General features: G+C 39.6%; 1 protein-coding gene and 1 long non-coding RNA gene across 2 annotated transcripts in view; one reads left to right on the top strand and one right to left on the bottom strand.

Moving 5' to 3' along the window:
* Positions 1-9,239, bottom strand: part of FGD3 (FYVE, RhoGEF and PH domain containing 3) — a 198,263-nt gene extending 189,024 nt beyond the window's left edge. The window contains 1 exon segment of the mRNA XM_020999038.2: positions 8,966-9,239. Within this exon segment, the coding sequence (XP_020854697.2) occupies positions 8,966-9,002 (37 nt within the window). The 5' untranslated portion in view covers positions 9,003-9,239.
* On the top strand, positions 5,593-20,233 carry LOC110216956 (uncharacterized). Its single transcript, XR_002326922.2, has 3 exons — positions 5,593-5,669; positions 6,032-6,099; positions 20,132-20,233. It is a non-coding gene; the product is annotated as an uncharacterized LOC110216956 (long non-coding RNA).
* Positions 20,234-23,253: the final 3,020 nt, after the last annotated feature.

Below are 23,253 nucleotides of genomic sequence, written 5' to 3'. Positions count from 1 at the left end.
GGAATAAAGCAAAAATGGCCCTTTGCCCTACATATTATTCTATTTCTAAAAATGTTAACAACAACAATTAGATAAGAGAAAGCAATTAAAGGCGTGGGCAAAGAGGAAACAAAATTAACCCTATTTGCTCATGACATGATAATCCACCTAGAAAATCCTCAGGAATCAGCAAAGGATTTATGGGAAGACATTGACAAGGATTATCACAAGTTGGATAGGCAGAGACAAGTTGTTACCAGTACAATTGGACAGAACGAGCTCGTTATATAAATGAGATCACAGATCTATCAACAAATTATTACCATGGTAATACTGGAAAGAACACTTATGAGTCGTGATACCTAGATTCTAGTCCTAGCACTGCCATTAACTTGCTGTGTGGCCTTGGGCAAATCATTCCTCCTCTCTATGTCTCAGACTCCTCATCGATAAAATTAGGCAATTGGATTAGACGATCTTTAAGGTCCCTTCCTACCCTAAACTGCGATAACCATTAAGATTTATAAGAAGATGTAGATACTCAACAAATAGGAAAACAATATCCCTAGGCTTCAGGCTAATAATTTCCCAAACTTTCAGATGTTTGGATACTCTGTCTTTATTAGTTTCATTGCAGGATAACCTTTACCATTCTCCCTAAAAGTGCTCTATGGCAGTCTTAAGTGAATTTAAAATAATTTTATTCTAAAAAAATTTTAAAGCACTATAGAACATAATTGGATGCAATCTGGAATACCATAGAAAGGAATTATTGTTCTAGGTGACAGTATTTTACACTTAGTTCTCAAAGAAGTCTTGGGGAAATGGTTCTCATAGAGAAGATGTTTGAGTTTTTGTTTAATGATGAAAAAGTTTTAGGTTAATGCTGATATTTCCATATAAGGCTCTATTCTAAGCCAAAGGTTTTGTGATACATTGTAAAACATGTTATAGAATACTTAAGGCAAGATTGCTTGCCTTAAATGTGTCTTGTTCTGTTTATACTGATAGAGTTTGCAAAGGGATTTAGGTTCATGGCAGGAAACAAGAAGTTCCCTTTCATGGAGGCAGCCCCAAAAGAGGAAAGAGAAAAATCACCAGGGAGGCAGTAACAATGAAACAGCATGTCAGTAAAAGCACCCACCTGGGACTCCCCAATATTGATCCTAATTCTGTCCTTCATTCAAAGTAATACAGAACATACTGATTACTTTTTCTGAGCAACAGACCTAGGATATATGAAAGGCTTCATGACTTGCCCTGAGTCACACAGACAGAAAGAACTAAGACTGAACCCAGGTCTTCCAGACTCTCCCACTCAAGCCACCTCTCTATCCACTTAATATCCATCATCATGTCTTTAACTAAAACTGTTTATATTTAAGTAAAACTGAAAATACAATATTTAGAATAATCCCTTCCTAGAATACTACTGACACTTTCATTTCCTTTTTTTTTGGGGGGGGGAGGCAACTGGGTCTGAGAAATAGTGTATTATTGAGTACCAAACAAAACAGTGCCCTGAGAATCAGGAGACCAAGGGTCTAGTCCTACATCTACCACTAACCGCCTTCTTTCTGTGTGATTCTGGACAAGTCGCTTCCCCTTTGGGCAAATTCAAGTTTTTGCCTCATAAAATGAAGCAGTTGGATCAGATGACCTCAAAGGTCCCTTTACCATTAAAATTCTAGGATGTTCAATATAACACTTTTACTATAAAAAGAACTCCAATCTCTATCATCAAGTGTTTTCTTAGCACAGAAAGTATTCAGATATGCCTACACACTAACAAAGGTTTGTTCTGATACAGGCATGGAGCAACTGGATCTCTATTTAAATTGAAATTCTCTGACCCCTTCAGACAAGGACTCCAGAATATTTACAATACTGCCTGATGGTTTGCTCTCTTCAGAAATAAGAAGTTTAAATATTTGCTTTCCAATAATGATCTAATCCAAACCATACACCTCTGCAACAAAGCCCCAGCATTCTTTGGGAATACGACCCTCAAAGAATAAGTTATTCAGACCTGAGTAGGTTCTACCTCCCCATAGTGGTCCAGCAGAAACTTAAGGTGGGAGGTCAGTCTTTATCTTCAGAGTGATCAATTTCAAATACAACCAGCAAACATGAACACTGAAGAATGAAAACAGTTTCTTCTTTAAGAAATACTTTGCCAGAGATAAGACCATTGCCTAGCATTGATGCCCATGCCACATATTCCTGTCAGATAACACAGAAACATTAGCATATAACATTTATTTGGGAGCATTCTTTTGTGTGATTATATGCCCATGTGTGCACATGCGCATGCGCGCACACACACACACACACACACACACACACACACACACAGAGTCTCAAAATTCTTATTGCAGTTTTAAGCTTTAATAGCTTAATTAATAGTTTGATTTGATAGTTCTGTAAGCTTATTAAAGTTTAAAGTTGCACTAAGACTTTTAGGATTCTATATAGATATAGGTATATATAATATATATTTCATTTGAGAGAGAGAGAGAGAGAGAGAGAAGGGTGGGCAGAGGCTCACAGGCATAAAGCTGGCAGGGATCTCATGGGTCATCTAATAAAATCTCATTTTATATATGAGGAGACTAAGGTAAAGAAGGTTAGAACTTGTTCAAGGTCACAAAAGTAGCATCAAAGATGGGATTTGAATCCAGATCCTCTGACTTCAGAGCCAGTGCTCTTCCCCTATATCACAAGGTATCTCTCAATTCATTCAAAAGGCATCATGGACTAGTAGATGGAATGGCAGCCCTAGAGTTGGAAAAAGGTGAATTCAAGTCCTCTAACACATACTGGGTACACGACCTTGGACAAATCACCAAACCTCTCAAGCAATTCTCTAAGACTGTAAATGGCAGATGGGGGCCTATCTACCTTAGTTCCTCATCAAACAGCTCCTATAAGCAGGGACCTCTACTGCCTCCTGCTGGGAGAGAGAGATAAACAGAATCAAGAAACAGCCCCTAGCCTGGAGTAGCTTATAGGTGGGTAGTGGTAGTGGTGGTGGTCTTCTTCATCATCATCATCACCATCATCATCGTTGCTGTTGTTATTTTGGAGAGGGAAGAAACAATTACACAAAGAAATTAAATGCAGAATCCACTAAGTGATACTTAAGCAGAAAAAAAAAATTCAGAAGATGGAGAAGAAACAACCAATTGAGAAAAAGTATAGTATAACAGAAAGAGATTTGAAGTCAGAGGACAGAGATTCAAATCCCAACTCAGACTGTTACTTCTTTAGGCAAATCACTCTGGGCCTCAATTCTCTCATCTATGAAATGAAGGGTTTCAACTAAATGACCACTAAAGTCCTTTCTAGCTCAAAATCCTATGATCCTATCAGGATCAGGGAAGGCTTCATGGAGGGACGGGGCTAAGCTATAGAAAGGTGGGGATGAAAGCACGAACAAAAGCCATGGGGCAAGCCTCCCCTATCCTTAAAAAACCCTCACTTGGCCTGCCATCCCATCCAATTATCATCATATATATTTCCCCTCACTGCCATAACCCCTCCAAAGTCTGTACTTTCTATGATATTTCTCTCACCTATCTGACTAGTTTTTTTTCCTATCTCTGTTCAACTAAATTCATCCAAGTTCAATTATCACCTATACACAAGATAAGTCCCAAAACTCTATATCCATCTCTAATATCCCTCTTCCTCTCCTTCTCCCTCTTTACAGGAATTTAGCAGTCACCTTAATTTTCATTAAATAAACTAGATTGTGTGGTCAGATAGAACATCCTGCTCCTTAGCCTCTCATGCTTTATTCATCCTGGAGATGGCTGGGCAATGATCACATTCACAATACATGAGACCACCCAGATCAGTAGTGATAGAACTACTCCCCAAATGGGGCTCAGACTGAGACAACAACTCACCACTCAACAATGCTGTGGAGCACTTAGAACTTGGTCAGGTATCAAAGACGTCAAGGATATCCACCAAATCCTGGGCCATCGCCAATTGTCTTGACTTTTGTCCTGCCATTGGACTTTGATGACTCAGGAAAGAGAGGGTGAGGCTGATGACTTTGTCCAGCTCTCCCGCACTTAAATCCAATCCACAAGTCAAGATATCACCAGTGATATCACTGGTCCTCTTTGAAAACAAAAGAACAACTCCTTTCTGCTGGGAGCTCGCGGCCTCCATACAAAGAGGAAGAAGAAAGAGATGACAAGGCTGCTACCCCCTCTACCCATCTAGAAAAACAGAAATGTTTTTTTCATTTGTCAAAAAGAAAGATTTCTAGAATAAGCAAAATTATTTTAGGAGGCCATTCAGCAGTACCAATAGGAACACAGAGCTGGGCCATCTCCAGTCGTCCTGATCTATGTCTGGCCACTGGATCCAGATGGCTCCAGAGAGGAAGTGAGGCTGGTGACTTTGCACAGACCTCCCTCACTTAAATCCAATTCATTTGCAAATCATGGCATCTTCCTGACTTCAAGATCCTCTTTGAGGATGAAGTACCAATCACACAACAATCAACACAGGATCACTTCCCCCAGTGGCTCAGAGCTAGACTAGTATCCCAAGAGCCTATGTCCCATGCACCCTCTGACCCTGTTACCCCTCTATTCAATAACTCCAGTGAGTCTCTATTACCTCAGGGATCAACTATAAAATCATGGTTTGCTTTTAAAACCCTTCACAACCTGGCCCCTTCCTACCTTTCCTGTCTTAATCCCCTTCATGTAGGCCAGAGATACTGTGTCCTTACACACCTCATCTTCCAACTCCATGACTTTTCAGAGAGCACCCCAGGAAGTCCTTCCTGGATGTCCTCAATTGCCAATACTCTCCCTCCTCACCTCTGGCACCTGGCTGCCCTTAAATCCCACCTTCTGCAAAAGGCCTCCTTTCCCCACCACTTCCTACCTCTGCTTTCCCTCTGAGACTACCTCCAGTTTACTACCTGGTTGGATGTTACCTTCTCCATTAGAATACGAGCTCTTGGATGAAAGAGACTTTGGTTTTTATGTTTCTTTGCATGTATAGTGCTTAGTAAATGTCTGTTGACTAAGAGCCAGCCCCAAAAACTTCTTCCACAAATATCCATTATCAGTAGTAACTCATTTCTATAGTGATTTGAGATTCACAAAGGGGGGCAGGATTCAGGAAGACCTGAGTTCAAATTCAGCCTCAGACACTTGACGCTCACGAGCTGTGTGACTCTGGGCAAGTCACTTAACCTCACTGCCTGGTCAAAAAAAAAAATTCACAAAGGACTTTCCTCATAACAACTCCTCATTTTACAGAGAAGGTTAAATCAGATGCTCACAATCATTCACTTGACAAGGGGTGGAGCAAATATCTGAACTCAGGTCCCATAGCTCCAAGATACTAATTTTTTCCACCACATCCCAAAGCCTTGTCATCTCATTTGACCCTCACAGCAACCCTATGAGGCAGGCAGATAAGTAATGTGGCTAATTTGGCTTTTACATCCCAACACTACTACAGAGTCACATCCTGACACTATTTTTAGGTGGTCCTTAGGGACTTGGCCTGACCTAGGGAGAGTGTGATAAAGTCAAACAGGGAGGGATTACCATGTACCAGCTAGGACCCAGTGAGATTAGATAATATAAATTTGTAGCACAACCACCTGATACAACTGTGTGGCTTTCTCTAGCAACGGAATAGGAATAAAGAAGGTAGGTGATGGGGTAACCCCAAAATATAGTTTACCAAGGCATTACTAGATATAGGAAAAGAGGATAAGGGACTAAAGCTAGAAGCATATAGTTATAGTTAGAGCATATAGTTAAATTGGTCAACCACAGATAGGACCAAGAAGGGAGAAAAGTGAGGTAAACCGGAGGAATAAGGAAGGGTGAAGGGCTTAGATGCCACAGTGATGATAAAAAAGAGGTTTAAGAACAGAGATAAAGTGAAAGATGAAAAGACAGCAAATTGTTATTACAAAAAGGAATTTCAGAATTGTGGATAATGAAAGTGGTACAGTTAACAGCAGATGGTGATAGTAAGAATATGACTATCTCTGTTGTTGCTGAAGGTGATCTGAAGGTCCATGTCATGGAAACTAAAGAAGCTAGTAGATCCGGCTGCCTGAGGCACAACAACGTGAGTATTAACCTCCTTGAGTCTCAGGGCAGAGGTTAGAGTGCATGGGATGACTGTGAGCCAGGTACTAAACTCCTTGAGAAAAGAGAGAGAACATATAGGTCAGCAAATCACTGCCATGAGGATCTGCACTAGGGAACATGGACAGACAGAGAAAACCTCAGAGAAAGACAGTGTTTCAGGATGGCAGGAAAGGGGCTATCTGAAAGGGACAGTGCGGGTCAAAGGCTCAAAATGTCAGGGGAAATGAGAGAAGATGGGTATCCAGCGTTGGGAAGAATGATCACAAATGCACTGCTTTCTGGAGAGAATGAAGTTTCTATTAATATAAGAAAATGGAGAGTAAAAAGTAAAGTCATCCAAAATGAAGGAAAGTTTGTTAAAATTTGTTTTTGGTGGCTTTTTTTTTCTAGTAGTATAGGCTTTCTAGAGGGCAAAATGGAGAGGAAGAGTGGAGGCAGATTTCTACTGTGGAGCCATAGAGCTGAGATGGGTCCAGATGAGAGTCTGGGGAGGGATAGGAAATGGAAAGGATTTTCACCTTAGCAGATGCTGCCACTAATTCATGGGGACAGGTAAAGCAGGAGATGAAACTCTATTCATCAGCAAACAGCACTGGGAAAGACACAAGTGATTAAGGACTTCAATCCTCTTGGGTCCTATGATTGTCAAGCATGAATTCATTTCAAGGTGGCAGTGTCAGCTTCCCTGGTTTGTCACTCAAAACACAGGAGATGGGGAGGGATGGGGGAAGAGTAGAGGTGGCAGGTAGTTTTGTCCAGGCATCTGGGTTAATAAATAACTAATGTTCTGGTACCCCAGTGAAGCTGAACTCATACTTAATACCAGTCCTATAGCTCAGTGATATGGAACTCAAATAGAAAAGGATGTCTTGATGGCTCCATACTGACTTAGAAAACTACAAATTGACATTATCTATGTTGTACTGTATTTTTCTTTATTTTTGTTAAACATTTTCTAATTACAATCTAGTTCCTTGCTTCACTAAGGAGTTTTGCAGCCTGAGTTTAATAGCTCTGCTGTAGTTTCAGCTCAAATGGTGGGGCTATATGAAAATAATTGAATATTTGCAAACCTCAAAACACCGTATCAATCAGTTAACCAACAAGTATTTGGTAAATCTTATTATGTATCAGGCACTCTACTAAGTTCTAGAGATACAATCCTTAAGTTGTAAGCTCCTTGAGGGCAGAGACTACTTAGCACACTCAGCAATTAATTCTACTTAGTACAGTGCCTGGCACATAGTAGCAGCTTCACAAATGTTTATTGATCAACTCATACCGGGCCCCACAAATCCTTCTTCCAACAGACAACTAGTCACACTGCTGCTTTAAGAAAATTTATTACTTGCATAACCTTTGTATTTACTTATTTGTATATATGTTTTATTCCCCCCTCTCTACTTCCCAATATGTAAGGAACTTGAGAGAAGAGAATTTCATTTTTTTTCTTTATATCCTCACTGTCTAGCTCAAAGCCTAGTAAGTAGCAGATGCTTAACAACTGCTTACTGGTTTGGTTTGAACCTAGCTAATAAAGAGGTAGAAGAAAGTTTCACTGTCCTCCCATGCCTCAGGGTTGACTTGTAATATTCAGCACAGTATGCAATTGAATTGGAAGCTGCCCTTGGGGGGAAAAAAACTCTCTAGATCCAGTTCCACATACTGTGTGGCATAGGCAGAGCAGCCAAATTCCCCAAGCATTTAGAGCTGGAAGGCAAATTAGAGATCATCCAGTCCCTTCTCTTTATTGTGCACATGGGGGAAAGTGAGGCCTAAAGATGGGAACAACCAAGGGGAGAAAGAAATAAGAGTTACAGGATTTAAGGTCAGGTCTCCAAAGTTCAAATTCAACATTTCCCAATATACCTTGCTGCCTCTGGACACCCGACTATTTTCTTTAATGGCATCTTCCATTAGATTAGGAAAGAGGTTGAATGGAGCTCTCTGGCTCCCCTTGGGGGGACAGTATAATTGAAGGAGGCTCTGAGGAATAAGAATTTGCCAGACAGACACCCACACCTACAGCTCTTCTGCAAGGGCTCCTGATGGGAGAAGCACCCCTGAATAAGAACTTCGGACTCGAATCACAGAACTCACTCCTGCCGGGTGGGGGAGGGGTGAAGATGGGGATTGGAGGTGGAACAGGGGAGAATGTCAGTGTTTCCTCGGAGGGGAAAGTTTTCTCCTCTTCCAGTCTATGTGAAAAGTTGCTTTTTTACAAGGTATTCCCATTCAAGTCTCCCGCAAAAACCAGCCCCCAAGATTGTTTCAAAACGGTTTTAGTCGGGACTCAACTCAGGGGCCTGTGTGGGTTCCCAATTACTCCAGTTACAAAGAGTAACACCGTAAAAAGCTTAAGGCTGCTTTGGCATTAACGCTTCCACTCCCAAGGAGCCTCATTTCCAAGGTGGGGGGGGATCGGGGGTGGGGGACTCCGACGGGGTGAGGAGGAATAGCTCATACCCACAGCCCACGTTCCCTGCATAGAAACCGAGACAGAGACCGAGACCCGGGCACAGTCGGGATGACCTCCGGTGGGCCCTTCTTTAACAAACCGGATGAATAGGATTGCTTGCTGTCTAGCAAAAGGCACTCGATCCAACCGGGCAAAGTGGAAGGAGGAGCCTGTGGACCTCAGTTTCCATTTTTGTAAAAGGAAGAAGTTGTCCTAGATGATCCCGGAGGGCCCTTGCAACTCTAAATCTATTATCCGGCAGCAGCACACACCGCCCCCCTTCCCTAGCCCCCTCTGCTCCAGGGGCGGGTCCACAACTCAGCTTCCTTCCCTCCCTGCCCCCCCCTCCCCGCCCCCTCCTCTCTCCTCCCCTCTCCCAACTCACCCTCCGCCTCCATGGCGCCCCCCGCTCTTCTATTCATGCCAGGAGCAGGGAACGAGAAGGGGAAGGGGGAATCCGAGTCCAGGTTGGGGTCCCCGAGCCCTGGCGCCCTAGGGGCCACCTCAAGAGAAGCAGCCAGAGCAGCGCGGGACCGGACCGCATCTCGCCAGCAGCGCGGGCAGGCGGGCGGGCGGGCAGCCTCGCTGACTCCCGGGCTCCCTCCCGCCGCCGCCACCGCCAGCCCCCAAACTCGGCCCCGCCAGGCTGGGGGCGGGAGGGAGGGCTAGGCGCGCGCCACCCAGGGCTCCCAAGGGGGCTCAATCCCCGCCCGCCAGCCCGGAGTCCGGCCCCCGCCGTCAGACCACCCCCTCCTCCTCGGCCGCCCGAGCGGCCGGCTCCGCCCCTGCTGCCGCCCCTGCCCCCGCCCCCACACTGGCCTCGGGGCCTCGGCGGGTCCCGGCCCCGACTGCAGCCCAGAAGGTCATCGAGGCGAAAGAGGCTGCGGGAACTGCTCGGGCTGCTGAACTCCAGACCCTGAGCAGCTAACTTCTCCAAGGACACTCCCCTCCATCTGCCCTTTCCTCTGCAGCGCTCCTCTTTAGCCCTGGTGCCCCGCACCCCGGAGTTAAAGTCTCTGCTTTGTTTCTTCACTGTTCCCATCTTCATCCTAACAATTCTTAGGGCTTTACGGTTTACTTAAAAATCGGGTTTTGGTTTTGTTTTTTTTTTTCACAACAACCCCTAGAGACAAAGTAGTGGAAGTATCATTATCCCCATTTTACTGTGGAAACAGCCTCAGGCAGGTTAAGCAGCTTATCCAAGGTATATATTAGTAAGTGATGGAGCTAAGATTCTAATATAGGACTCCCGGCTCTAGTGCCCTCTCCATTGAATCAAAGTGTCTCTCACATGATCATGTACAGTTCTCCCAACTAGGGCCGTGAGCTCCAGATCCTGAGGAAGAAAGGAACGAAAGAAAGAAAGGAGAGGGGAGGGAGGAAGGGAGAGAAAGAAGAAAGAAGGAAGGAGGGAAGGAGAGAGGAAGCAAGGGAGGGAGAGAGGAAGGGAGGGGAGGAAGGAGGGAGGGATCATTTTAAGCCTCTTTTCTACTTGCTCCTGGACAAAAGTTCAAGGTTTGAACTTCAGTCCCTGCTATTTTCCCAGCTCATGTCTCTAGTGAACCAAGAGAAGAAGTAGATGTGGGTAAACTAACAAACTGGACAATTACTTCATGAATAATCTTTTGAGATGCAAATGAACACAAACCAATTAAAACCAGAGGCTGGGCCTACAGAACATTGAGTAAATTATACTTGTCCTTGGCATAAGAGCTCCTCTAATAGTAAATTGGTTCATTCACTGTAAAATCTGGCAGGTGTATATAGACTCATAGACTATCCAGTCCAAAAAGGACCTTGGAAAACGGAGCAAATGGAGCAAAGAAGGCCAGAGATATAAAGGCCTTAGAACATAGAACTTCAGAACAAGTGGAAGTGACATGGTATTTTTGAAAAAGTACTGAACCTGGAGCCACATGACTGATTCAAATCCTGATTCTTCTACTTAATACTTATGGACCATCACTCACCTAAACCTTCGTGGACATCAGTTTTCTCATCTGCAAAATAAGGGGGTTGGACTAGATGAATTCTAAAGTCCCTTCTAACTCTAGCTTTATGATATTATCATCCTGTAACAGGGAAGAAAATAGATGGACTAGAGCGGGAAAAAAACTTGGACATCATCTAGTCCAACTCTCATTTTACACATAAGGAAATTGAGGCCTAAATGTGCTTCCACTCTCTCTTCATCCTCCCTAGCTGACAGATACTTTGCAGTACTGGGCTACAGCATCATTGACCAGAGTCCACCACAGATATTTAGCCTCCAAGCCACAGATGATGCTACAGGAGATAATAATAATAATATTGGAAACTCTGAGGCTTGCAATAGCCTTTTTTAAAGCTAGCACCCCAGTGTTTTAAAATATTAGCCCTCTTGCTCTAATATGACTCCGAGGAGTAGATGGCTTAAGTTGTGGCTCAACATGAATGTTTATGGGTGAAATTGAGGGGGCAGACAAAGCTAGAGAAAGCTTTTGACCCCACTAAGTTCTGCACCCTGATCTGGAAAGTCTATCTAAGCAGAACAGGAATAGGTCACCAGCAGAGCTCCAAGTAGGAGGGGAGTGGGTATCTGAGAGCTCCAACCATAAGTATAGAGTACACAGTCAGAGACTGGATTTCAAAAGTAAAAATTCCCTAGAAAATAACCTGGTATCTACGGATGGAATCTGGATATCTAATCTGCTGCACCACAGTTTAAAATATAGACATACATTTACAAACTATATAAGGAAGTAATTCTATATATAAGAATAAAAGGCATTCCCCAATCAATAAATGTTTAAAGAATATGAATAGGTAGTTTTTAGAGGAAGAAATAGCCTTATAAAAATGTGCTCCAAATCACTAATAATTAGAGAAATGCAAATGAAGGCAACTCTGAAGTTCCGCCTCCTACCCATGAAATTGGTAAAGTTGACAAAAAAAGGAAGATGACAAATGACAGAGCAGATATAGAAAAAGAGGCACATTGGTAGAGCTGTGAATTAATCCAGCCATTCTGGAAAACAATTTGAATCTATGTCTGTAAAGTTGCTAAACTGTGTCTACCCTTTGACCCAGCAATATGAGTGCTACTAGGTCTATTTACCAAAGAGTTCAAAGAAAGAGAACCCATATGTACAAAAATATTTATAGCAGTTCTTTTTTACATGGCAAAGAACTAGAAACTGAGAGTATACTGATAAATTGGGGAATGACTGAACAAATTATGGTGTATGAATTTAGAATACTATTGTGCCATTAGAAAATAACATGGGAGAAGGCATCAAAGAAATCTGGGATGACTTGTGTAAACTGATGCAGAATGAAATGAGCAAAACCTGGAGTACAATTTATACCATAACAACATTGTAAAGACAAACAACTTTGAAAGACTTAAAAACTCTAATCAATGCAATGACCAATCACTGTTCTAGAGGACTCATGAAACCTGCTACTAGCCTCCAGACAGAAGCAATAGATTCAAGATGGAAAAAGAGAGATATATTTTTGTACATGACCATAGTAAGAGTTTATTTTGCTTGTCTATTCATATTTGTTACAAGGGCTTCCTTTTTTTTTTGTTTGTTTTCATCGGGGGAATAGGAAAGGGAAGAGGAAGAGAAATTTTTGTTGATTGAAAAAAAAATTTTTAAGCACATAAAATAGGACTTCCTGTACCAAGATGGTGGAGTGAGGAAGGAACCCTCTGAAGCCCTCCCAAATTCCCCTCCAAACAACTAGAAAACCACACAGAACTGATCTAGGAGCAGGGAAGCAGCTTATCAGCATGGCAAGAAAAGTCTGTCTCACTGCAGTGGGAGGGGAACTAGTTCCAAGAGGAGCAGCAGCGGCAGCCAGCTTCATAACACGGGGTCTGCAGCAAGGCTCCAAGCTTGGGGCAATCCACCAGTGAGGCCCTGCCCTCCTGCAAATCAACAGCCTCCTAGACAAGTGAGCAATCTGTGCAGTGAAGCAAGGCCCCACCGACCTCAGTGACTCCACCCCCAGCACAAGCCACCAGTGAGTCCTTGACCCCATTGCTGACCAGTAGCGAAGACCCACTCCCGGGCTGGCCAACATCAAGACAGCAGCCCAGCAGCAGGGCCCCACCCCTGGGGCAGAGCAGCAACAAGATCCCTCCTCCAGGTACAGCCACCAGAAAGACTCTGTTACAACAGCAACACCCAGACAGGCCCACCTCTGGGGCGGGTACCACTTGCCCAGTGCAAACCAGAAGGGTAACCTACTCTCCAGTAAAAGCCAGCAGTAAGACCCTGAGCTCCAGCACGAAAAGCTTGAGACAGTGCAGGACCAGAGCCCAACTCTCACATAAAAACACCAAGTCACCAAAAAAAAAAAAGGTAGAAAAAAATAAACAAAAAAAAAACCAAGAAACAAACTTGACTATAGAAAGTTACTGTGGTAACGGGGAGGATCAAGGCATAAACTTAGAAGAGGACAACAGTGTCAAAATGGCTACATGTGAAGCCTCAAAGAAAAATGTAATTTAACCTCAGGCCCAAAGAGAATTCCTGGAAGAGCGTTAAAAGTATTTTTAAAAGCAAATTAGAGAAGTAGAAGAAAATTCAGAAAAGAAATGAGAGTAATTCAAGAGAATCATGAAAAAAAGAGTCAATAGCATGGGAAAAGATATAAAAAAAATTTACCAAGGAAAATAACTCCCTAAAAAATAGAACTCACTAAATAGAAAAGGAACTATAAAAGCTGATTGAAAAAAATAATTCCTTAAAAATTAGAACTGAGCAAGTGGAAACTAATGACTCTATGAGACATCAAGATACAATAAAACAAAATCAAAAAAGTAAAAAAAAAAAAAGAAGAAAATGTGAAATTTCTCATTGAAAAAAAAAAGCAACTGACCTAGAAAATCGATCTAGGAGAGATCATAGAAGAATTATTAGGGGCAGCTAGGTGGCACAGTGGATAGAGCACTGGCCCTGAAGTCAGGAGGACCTGAGTTCAACTCCGGCCTCGGACCAAACACTTGACACTTACTAGCTGTGTGACCCTGGGCAAGTCACTCAATCCCAATTGCCTAAAAAAAAGAAAAAGAAAAAAAAGCATTATTGTACTACCTGAAAGCCATGATAAAAAAAAAAAAAGCCTGGACAACATCATTCAAGAAATTATCAAAGAAAACTGCACTGATATATTAGAACCAGAAGGCAAAACAGAAATTGGAAGAATCCATACTGCCTGAAAGAGATCTCAAAATGAAACCTCACAGGAACATCATAGCCAAATTCTGTCATAGCCAGAGTTTATAGATCAAGAGGAAAGTGTTGCAAGAAGCCAAAAATAAATAATTCAAATATCATGAAGCTACAGTCAGGATTACACAGGATTTGGCAGCTTCCAAATTAAAGAACCTCAGGACTTGGAATATGATACACTGGAAGGCAAAGGAGTTAGGATTACAACCAAGAATCACTTACCCAACAAAATTGAATATAATCTTTTAGGAGAAAAAATGGATATTTAACAAAATAGAGGACTTTTAAGCATCCATAATTAAAAGACCAGAGCTGAATAAATAACTTGACCTCCAAATACAAGATTCAAGGGAAACATAAGTTAAAAAATAAATAAGAAAGAGAAAATATAAGAAATTCAATAAGATTTAACTGCTTATATTTCTATATGGCAAGAAAATATTTGTAACTCTTAAGAACTTTATTACTATAAGAGCAATTAGAAGGAAAATATATAGACAGAGGGTATGGCTATAAGGTGACTTTGATGAGATGATTCAAAAAAATAAAGAGATGAGAAAGAAAACTACACTGGAAGAAGGAGAGGGGAGATTGAATGGGGGTAAATTGTCCCACATAAAAGAGGCATGAAAGAAATATTATAATGAAGGGGAAGATGGTGGGGGGTAGGGGTAGTGGGCAAAGCTTTAACTTTACTGTCATCAAAATTGGCTCAAAGAGGGAATAACATACAAACTCAGTTGGATACAGAAATCCATCTTACCCTATAAGGAAGTAAAAAGGGATCAGGATAATAGAAGGGAAAGGGGGTACTGATAAAAGGGAGATTAGATTGGGGAAGGCTGTGACCAGAAGTAAAACACTTGTGAGGAGGGAAAGGGTAGAAGGTAAGAGAGAGAGGGGATAAACAAGGGGAAAATAGCTTGGAGGGAAAGACACAGTTAATTATCATAACTATAAATGTGAATGGGATGAACTCACCCATCAAATGAAAACAGATAGCAGAATAGATTAAAAAATCAGAATCCTACAATATGTTGTTTACAAGAAGCACATTTGAAGCAGAGAGATACATGCAGGGTAAAGGTAAGGGGATGGAGCAGAATTTATTATGCTTCAGCTGAAGCAAAGAAAGCAGGGGTAGCAAACATGATCTCAGACAAAACAAAAGCAAAAACAGATTTAATTAAGAGAGATAAAGAAGGAAACTATACCTTGCTGAAAGACAATATAAACAATGAAGTCACATCAATACTAAACATATATGCACCAAATGGTATAGCATCTAAATTTTTGAAGAAGTTGAATGAGTTACAGAGGGAAATAGATAATAAAACTATATTAGAGGGGGACCTCAACTTTCCCTTCTCAGAATTGGATAAGTCTAACCCAACAATAAACAAGAAAGAAGTAAAGAAGGTGAATAAAATTCTGGAAAAGTTAGATATGATAGACCTCTGGAGAAAACTGAATGGGAATAGAAAGGAATATACATTTTTTTCAGCAGTATATGGCACCTACACAAAAATTGACCATGTATTGGGACATAAAAACCTCCCAACCAAATGGAGAAAAGCAGAAATATTAAATGCATCCCTTTCAGATCATGATGCAATAAAAATTACATTCAATAATGAACAATGGAAAGATTAAAATTTAATTGGAAATTAAATAATCTAATCCTAAAAAATAAGTGGGTGAGAGAACAAATCATAGAAACAATAATTTCATTAAAGAAAATGACAACAATGAGATAACATACAAAAATTTATGAGATGCAGCCAAGGTAGTAAGTAGGGAAAATTTTATATCTGTAATTGCTTACATTAATAAAATAGAGAAAAAGCAGATCAATGAATTGGGCTTGCAACTAAAAAAAGAAAACTAGAAAAAGAACAAATTAAAAATCCCCAATTAAATACCAAATTGGAAATTCTGAAAATCAAAGGAGAGATTAATAAAATTGAAAGTAGGAAAATCATTGAACTAATAAATGAAACTAGAAGCTGGTTTTATGAAAAAAACAATAAAATAGATAAAATATTGGTTAATTTGATTTTTTAAAAAAGAGAACAGAAAACCAAATTATTAATATAAAAAATGAAAGGAGTGAATTCACCACCAATGAAGAGGAAATTGAGACAATTGTTAGGAGCTATTTTGCCCAATTATATGCCAATAAATTTTACAATCTAAATGAAGTGGATGAATATCTACAAAAATATAAATTATCCAGATTAACAGAAGAAATAAAATACTTAAATAACCCAAACCTAGAAAAAGAAGTGAACAAACCATTAATGAATTTCCTAAGAAAAAATCTCCTGGACTAGATAGATTCACAAGCAAATTCTACCAAACGTTTAAAGACGATTAATCCTAATACTATATAAACTATTTGGAAAAATAGGCAAAGAAGGAGTCCTACCAAATTCCTTTTATGAAACATATATGGCGTTGATACCTAAACCAGCAAAAGCCAAAACAGAGAAAGAAAACTATAGATCAATTTCCCTAATGAATATTGATACCAAAAAAAAAAGTGTTAAATAAAATACTAGCAAAGTGATTTCAGCAATATATCACAAGGATTATACAGTATGACTAGGTGGGATTTATGCCAAGACTGCAAGGCTGGTTCAATCTTAGGAAAACTATCAGTACAATTGACCATATAAATGATAAAACCAATAGAAATCATATGATTATCTCAATAGATGTGGGAAAAGCCTTTGACAAAATACAGCACCCACTCCTATTTAAAAACATTATAGAGCATAGGAATAAATGGAGCTTACCTTAAAACGATAAAGAATATTTATCTAAAACCATAAGCAAGCATTATTTGTAATGGAGATAAGCTAGAAGCCTTCCCAATACAATCAGGGTGAAGCAAAAATACCCATTATGACTTCTAGCCTATATGACTATGACTTATAATTGTTCTAGAAACGTTAGCTATAGCAATAACAGAAGAAAAAGAAATTAAATAAGAATAGGTAATGAGGAAACAAAATTATCACTCTGCAGATGATATGATGTTATACTTAGAAAATCTCAGAGAATCAACTAAAATACTATTTGAAATTATCAACAATTTTAGCATAAATCCACATAACTCATCATTACAAAGTCCAGCATCAAGAGACAGAAAGAGAAATTCCATTTAAAATAACCATAGACAATATAAAATACTTTGGAGTCTACCTCCCAAGACAAACCCAGGAACTATATGAATACAACTGTAAAATACATTTCATACAAATAAAGTCAGATCTAAATAAATGGGAAAATATTAACTGTTCATGAGTAGGCTGAGCCAATATAATAAAAATGACAATTTTACCTAAATTAATCTATTTATTCAGTGTCATACCAATCAAACTATCAAAAAAGTATTTTATAGAACTAGAACAAAATAATAATAAAATTCATCTGGAAGAACAAAAGCTCAAGGATATCAAGGAAATTGATAAAAAAAAATGTGAAAGAATGTGGTCTAGCCATACAAGATCTCAAACTGTATTATAAAGTGGTAATTATAAAAACAATCTGGTACCAGCTAAGAAATAGAGTGATGGATCAATGGAATAGATTAGGTACAAATTACATTATAATCAATGACCACAGCAATTTAGTATATGATAAATCCAAAGGTCCAACCTTTTGGAACAAAAACTGCTGGGAAAGTTGAAAAACAGTTATGGCAGAAACTAGGTATAGACCAACATCTCACACCATATACCAAGATAAGGTCAAAATGGGTACATGATTAACACATAAGGGTGTGTGCACATAAGGGTGATACCATTAATAAACTAAGAGAGCATGGAATAGTTTATCTGTCAGGTTTATGGAAAAGGGAAGAATTTAGGACCAAAGAAGATATAGAGAGCATTACAAAATGTAAAATAGATAATTTTTATTACATAAAATTTAAAAGTTTGCACACAAACAAAACCAATGCAACCAAAATTACAAAAAAAGGGGCAGCTAGGTGGCACAGTAGAAAGAGTACTGGCCCTGAAGTCAGGAGGACCTGAGTTCAAATCTGGCCTCAGACCAAACACTTGACACTTACTAGCTGTGTGACCCTTGGCAAGTCACTTAACCCCAATTGCCTAAAAACAAAATGAAAAAAAAATTATAAGAAAAGCAGAAAACTGGGGGATTTGTGATAAAGGCCACATTTCTCAAATATATAGAGAACTGAGTCAAATTTATAAAAATGCAAGTCATTTCCCAATTGATAAATGGTCAAAGGATATGAACAGATAGTTTTCAGACAAAGAAGTCAGAGTTATTTACAGTCAAATGAAAAAATGATCTAAATCACTATTGATTAGAGAAATGCAAATTAAAACAACTCTAAGGTGCCACCTCACACCTATTAGAGTGACCAATATGACAAAAAAGGGAAATGTTGGATATTCGAGGAGATGTGAGAAAACTGGGACACTAATGTATTGTTGGTAGAGTTGTGAACGGATCCAAACATTCTGGAGAGCAATTTGGAACTATAAAACTGCACATACCCTTTGATTCAGCAATACTACTGCTAGGTCTATATCCCAAAGAGATCCCCCAAAAAAGTGGGGGAGGACCTATTTGTGCAAAAATATTTATAGCAGCTGTTTTTGTGGTGGCTAAGAATTGGAAATTAAAAAGATGCCCATCAATTTGAGGAATGGCTGAACAAGCCATGGCATATGATCATAATCGAATAGTATTGTGCTATAAGAAATAACAAGCAGGATAGTTTCAGAAAAACCTGGAAAGACTTACATGAATTGATGCATAGTGAAGTGAACAGAGCCATGAGAATGTTGTACACAGTAACAGCAATGTTGTTCGATGAAGAACTGTGAATGGCTTAGCTATTCTCAACAATACAATGATACAAGACGATCCCAAAGCACACTATCTGCCTCCAGAGAAAGAACTGATGTTGTTTGAATACAGACTGAAACATGCTATTTTTCACTTTCTTTTTTTTCTTTTATTCAAGTTTTCTTGTACAAAATGACTAATGTGGAAATGTTTTACATAGCTGCACATGTATAACCTACATCTGATTATACACCATCTCAGGGAGGAGGAAGGGCAGGAGTGAGGTAGGGAGGGATGGAATTTGGAATTCAAAACTTTAAATAAAAAAATGTTTTTTTAAAAGTACATAAAATATAAGAATGATGGATTATTTCCAAGAAATGAAGTATACCTAACAGAAGCAGATAAAAATATATTTGCCTGGAATCTTGCAAATCTGATCAAGAGGACTTTAAACTGAAAACAAAGGAGGAGAAAAAAAATCCCACATCTGTCTGCCAAGCCAGATACCAAAGAAAAGAACAGGAAGAAACAAAGGCAGAAGAAAAGGATCAGTAGTTGTCAGGAGATAATATCCAAGAAGTGGTAAAGCAGTAAGATCCATAACCTCAGATGTTTTCTGTACAAATATACAGAGTATAGGTTGTAAACAAGTTGAATTGAGGACCTTAATGCAAAAATGTAAGTTTGGCTTCAAATGTATCACTGAGCCCTGGTTCAGGGGGATACGACTATGGAAGGGTGATACCCTATTTTGCTTCTCTTCTCTCCAACAAGAAAAATCATTCTTAAACTGGGAAGGATAGAATAAAATAGTTAATAGGTAATAGAAAGTCAAGATAAGTGCAGAGAAAGCAGCAATACTATCAATGAATTCAAAATACCAGGTCTAGACAAGCTATATCCCAGGATACCAGAACAATCAGCACATGTGATCAATGAGCAGCAGTCGGTCAACTTTTTTAAAAAATTGCACAGGACAGAAGTGCTATAGGACTAGGGAAGGATAAATATTGCCATGGTTTTGAAGGGGGAAAAAAAAAGCAATGAGGCTATAGTCATCAAATAATACAGTGGTGATCTTGACTTTACTGTGGTTATCAGTTTCAATAGACTGATAATGAAACATACTTTCTTCCCATTAGAAGAGATGGACAAAAAAAAAAGAAAAGAAGAAAGAAAACTGTGTGACCTTGGGCAAGTCACTTAACTCCATTGCCTAGGAAGAAGAAGAAGAGGGGGAGGAGGAGGAGGATATGGACTACAGGTGTAGAATGTCTTATACCCTTTCAGACAGTTGCTACGTTAATTTTCCTCAGTGGCTTTTCTCTGTTACAAAAGAAGGTTCTATTATAAGGGTCATGTCAGGAAATTACTGTGGCATAAAAAGAAGAGATCATAAAAAAAAAGGTCATGCCAGACTAACTTTATGTAAAACAACAACAAAAAGTCATGACAGACTAACTTCATTTCTTTTTTTTTTTTTTTCCTAACAGGGTTACTAGACCGGCAGAAAAGGGAAACACAGTATAGTGGATTTCAACAAAGTATGTGACAAAGCTGAAGAGATGTAGGCTATAGATTAAATGGATTTAGAAATGGTTAAATGACCCAATAATATATAATATATAATGATATATATATTGAAGGACCCAGGTGCACTTACTTCAGAGGCCTCTCATTTCTCTGACTAGTTATCCCCACCCAAATGAACTGAGAATTCTAGTACCTAACATTCACCCAAAGGTAGCCATCAGTTTCCCTAATGAACATACAGTTTCAAAATGTGAACAGTTTTATTTGCAAGTTTTTTTCTTTTTTCTCTAGGCAATGAGGTTAAGTGACTTGCCCAGGGTCACACAGCTAGTGTCAAGTATCTAAGACCAGATTTGAACTCAGGTCCTCCTGACTCCAGGGCCAGTGCTCTATCCACTGCACTACCTAGCTGCCCCTGTTTTATTTGCAAGTTAATGGAAACAGGACTCATATCTGAGTCCAATCAATCAAAAACATTTATTAACTAGTTATCATGTGCCAGGCAATGTGCTCAGCATTGAGGATGTAAAGAAAAAGTAAAAACAATCTCTGCCCTCACAGCTTACATAGCTTACATTCTAATGAGGGAGACAACATGTACATAAATAGGTATATATACAAAATACATTTAGTTTCATTCATTAGCACCTGGAGGGAACATGGAAAGGCCTCCTGAAGAATGTGGTAATTGGGCCAAGTCTTAAAAGAAGGCAGGTATTCCAAGAGGCAAAGGCAAGGAAAGAGAGCCTTCCAGGCAGGGAGTACAGTTAGTTCAAAGACAGAGAAGAGAAGAGAGCATCATATGATTCAGTAAATAGGCCAATACAAGTTGACCAGAGAGTGTATGAAAGGGAATGATGTGTAAGAAGACTGGAAATACAAGCAGGGGCCAGGTTGTAAAGAGCTTTAAGAGCCAAGCTGAATTTATATTTGATCCTAAAGTTAGCCCGGAGCCACTAAAGCTTCCTGTGAATAATGATAACTCAGATGAGCTTTCCCCTTTGAGCCCTGTACAGTTTTCATGTGTGTAGTGCCTGGGGTAAGGAAGGGTTCCAGTCTTAGTTGGGGTTTGCTCCTCTTCATCAATGCTCCCCTACATGGCTCTTCCCTCTGAGCCATATTGCTAGTTTCCAGCTGCATTCACTGTCCTTTTCACAATAGTCATTAGTCCCTGCTGCCCATCAGTGGTTTTGTATACTATTCTCCTTAACCCTTCTGCTACAGCTCTCCTCCTGTCTTGGAAGGTGGTGCTTTCATCACTGTTGATCTTCTCCACAGTGTCTTCTTCATATTACTTCAGTTTCCTATTACTCATTCTGTGTTGCTGCTATCAGCATCTGAGCTCTCCTCTATCAGATGATGCTTGCCATCCTGTTGCTTTCTGCTGCTTATCTTCTCAATCAGATGACTATTCTTCACATCTCTGCCTTCCTCCTAAGTGTTTTAGCTTTGGTAGAAAGTGGCTTCCTTTCTTTGCAAAGCTTAAAAAAATAGAATTCATAAGATGCATGGACCCTCCAGGCAATCTCTTGATCGCCAAGCCAGGATGGTTATTTCCCAGCTAGTTGAATTTAACACAAATATCCACAAAATTTGCTAGATGGTACTAGTCCCCTTTTCCAGGAAACCATCTTTCTTTTTTTTGTTTTGTTTTGTTTTTCATCTTTCTGATTTTAAATCTGTGGGTGTGTCTATACAGCTAAAGAAAAAAACTACCAAAAATACCCCTCCATATATTTCTACTATTCTTGAGGCTTCCTTTGTACATGGTATCCACAGCCTCAAGACTTACTGAGGTAGGGTAGAATATGGGAATTTCGCTAAAAACCAAACAAGTCACTTTTCCCAAACCCAAATAAGGTTATAATAATTTTCTGCCAGCTCTCTCCTCTCTTTCCCAGTGTTCAGGCTGAGCATCTTCTGTTCATGCCAAAGTGATTCTAGCTGAGTCTTAGAACTTCATGGAACACCAGCATCATCTCTCCAACTGTCTTTCTATCCTCTGAATTCCCTCAGAGCAGCTAGACCAAATCAAATTACACAAGAGCTTTTTCATGTAACATGTCCAAAATGGAGAGAGAGGGGGGTGAAAAAGAGTGGAATTGTCTACTCCCACCTATATTTCCCTGGCTCAAAAAATTTGCAGTCCCTGCTAATTGTATGAGATATATACATATATATATACACACACATATATAATTTACATAGATTAAATATAGTCAAATATTATGCAACATATGAGTTGCACATAGTCAAATTATGTAACATCAATCCCATTTACCTCAGTAATCATGCATTACTTGGACTCAGTTTGGAGTGTTTATGGATAATCATAATTATCCCCTTATGACTTGAGCACCAATCTCACAATAGACTAGAGAAGTCTAAAGTCAAACTCAAGTCTAGATATGTAGTGATAGATCAATGGGAATCATAACTTAAAGAACAAAGAATTTATTTTACGGATTAAAAATCAGTGGAAAGGGAATAAGAAAACACAACTCAATATTCTTTCTTGAACATGTACAAATTCATCCCCAAATCCTACCAGAGTGGCCTGGGGGGGAAAAAAGCATCTCAAAGATGCTTACCTCCAAAATGAGATAAGCAGTCTCTCTTTTTCTCTCTTTCTTGTGGAACAACTCCTCTTAACTAATTTCCTCTGAAGAGACAGAAGTTGCTAAAGATTCTGGGAGTTGCATTTTTTTTTTCCAAGAAAAGAAGACTCATGTCTGGACCAGAACTGGAAGGCAGAGCTTCAGCTACAGCAGGAATTTGTAAAAGGAGGAAAAAAAAAAAAGGTCTCTTAGATGCGGAATCACGGAGGGCAGTCGAGACAGCTGCAGCAGCAGATGGACAATTCTTCCCAGGAGAATTAGAAGCTTCTTACCACCTTTTCTCTTTTTCTGATTTTATTAAAATTTATTAAAATAATCCAACATAGAGTGAAGAAATTATTGCTTCTCAGAGAAACCTTTGAAAAAATGGGAACCTACCCAACTCTCCATTTCTCTGATAAAGATACAATAATTTTAGTGGAGTGCTGAGTTTGTGACTTTCTATAGAAAGCAGAAAGTGTGAG

Source organism: Phascolarctos cinereus, unplaced genomic scaffold, assembly GCF_003287225.1.
Source record: "Phascolarctos cinereus isolate Bilbo 61053 unplaced genomic scaffold, phaCin_HiC Scaffold_4;HRSCAF=312, whole genome shotgun sequence".
Lineage (NCBI taxonomy): Eukaryota > Metazoa > Chordata > Mammalia > Diprotodontia > Phascolarctidae > Phascolarctos > Phascolarctos cinereus.
The sequence above is the reverse complement of the archived record's forward strand: the minus strand, read 5'-3'. Positions and strand labels throughout refer to the sequence as shown.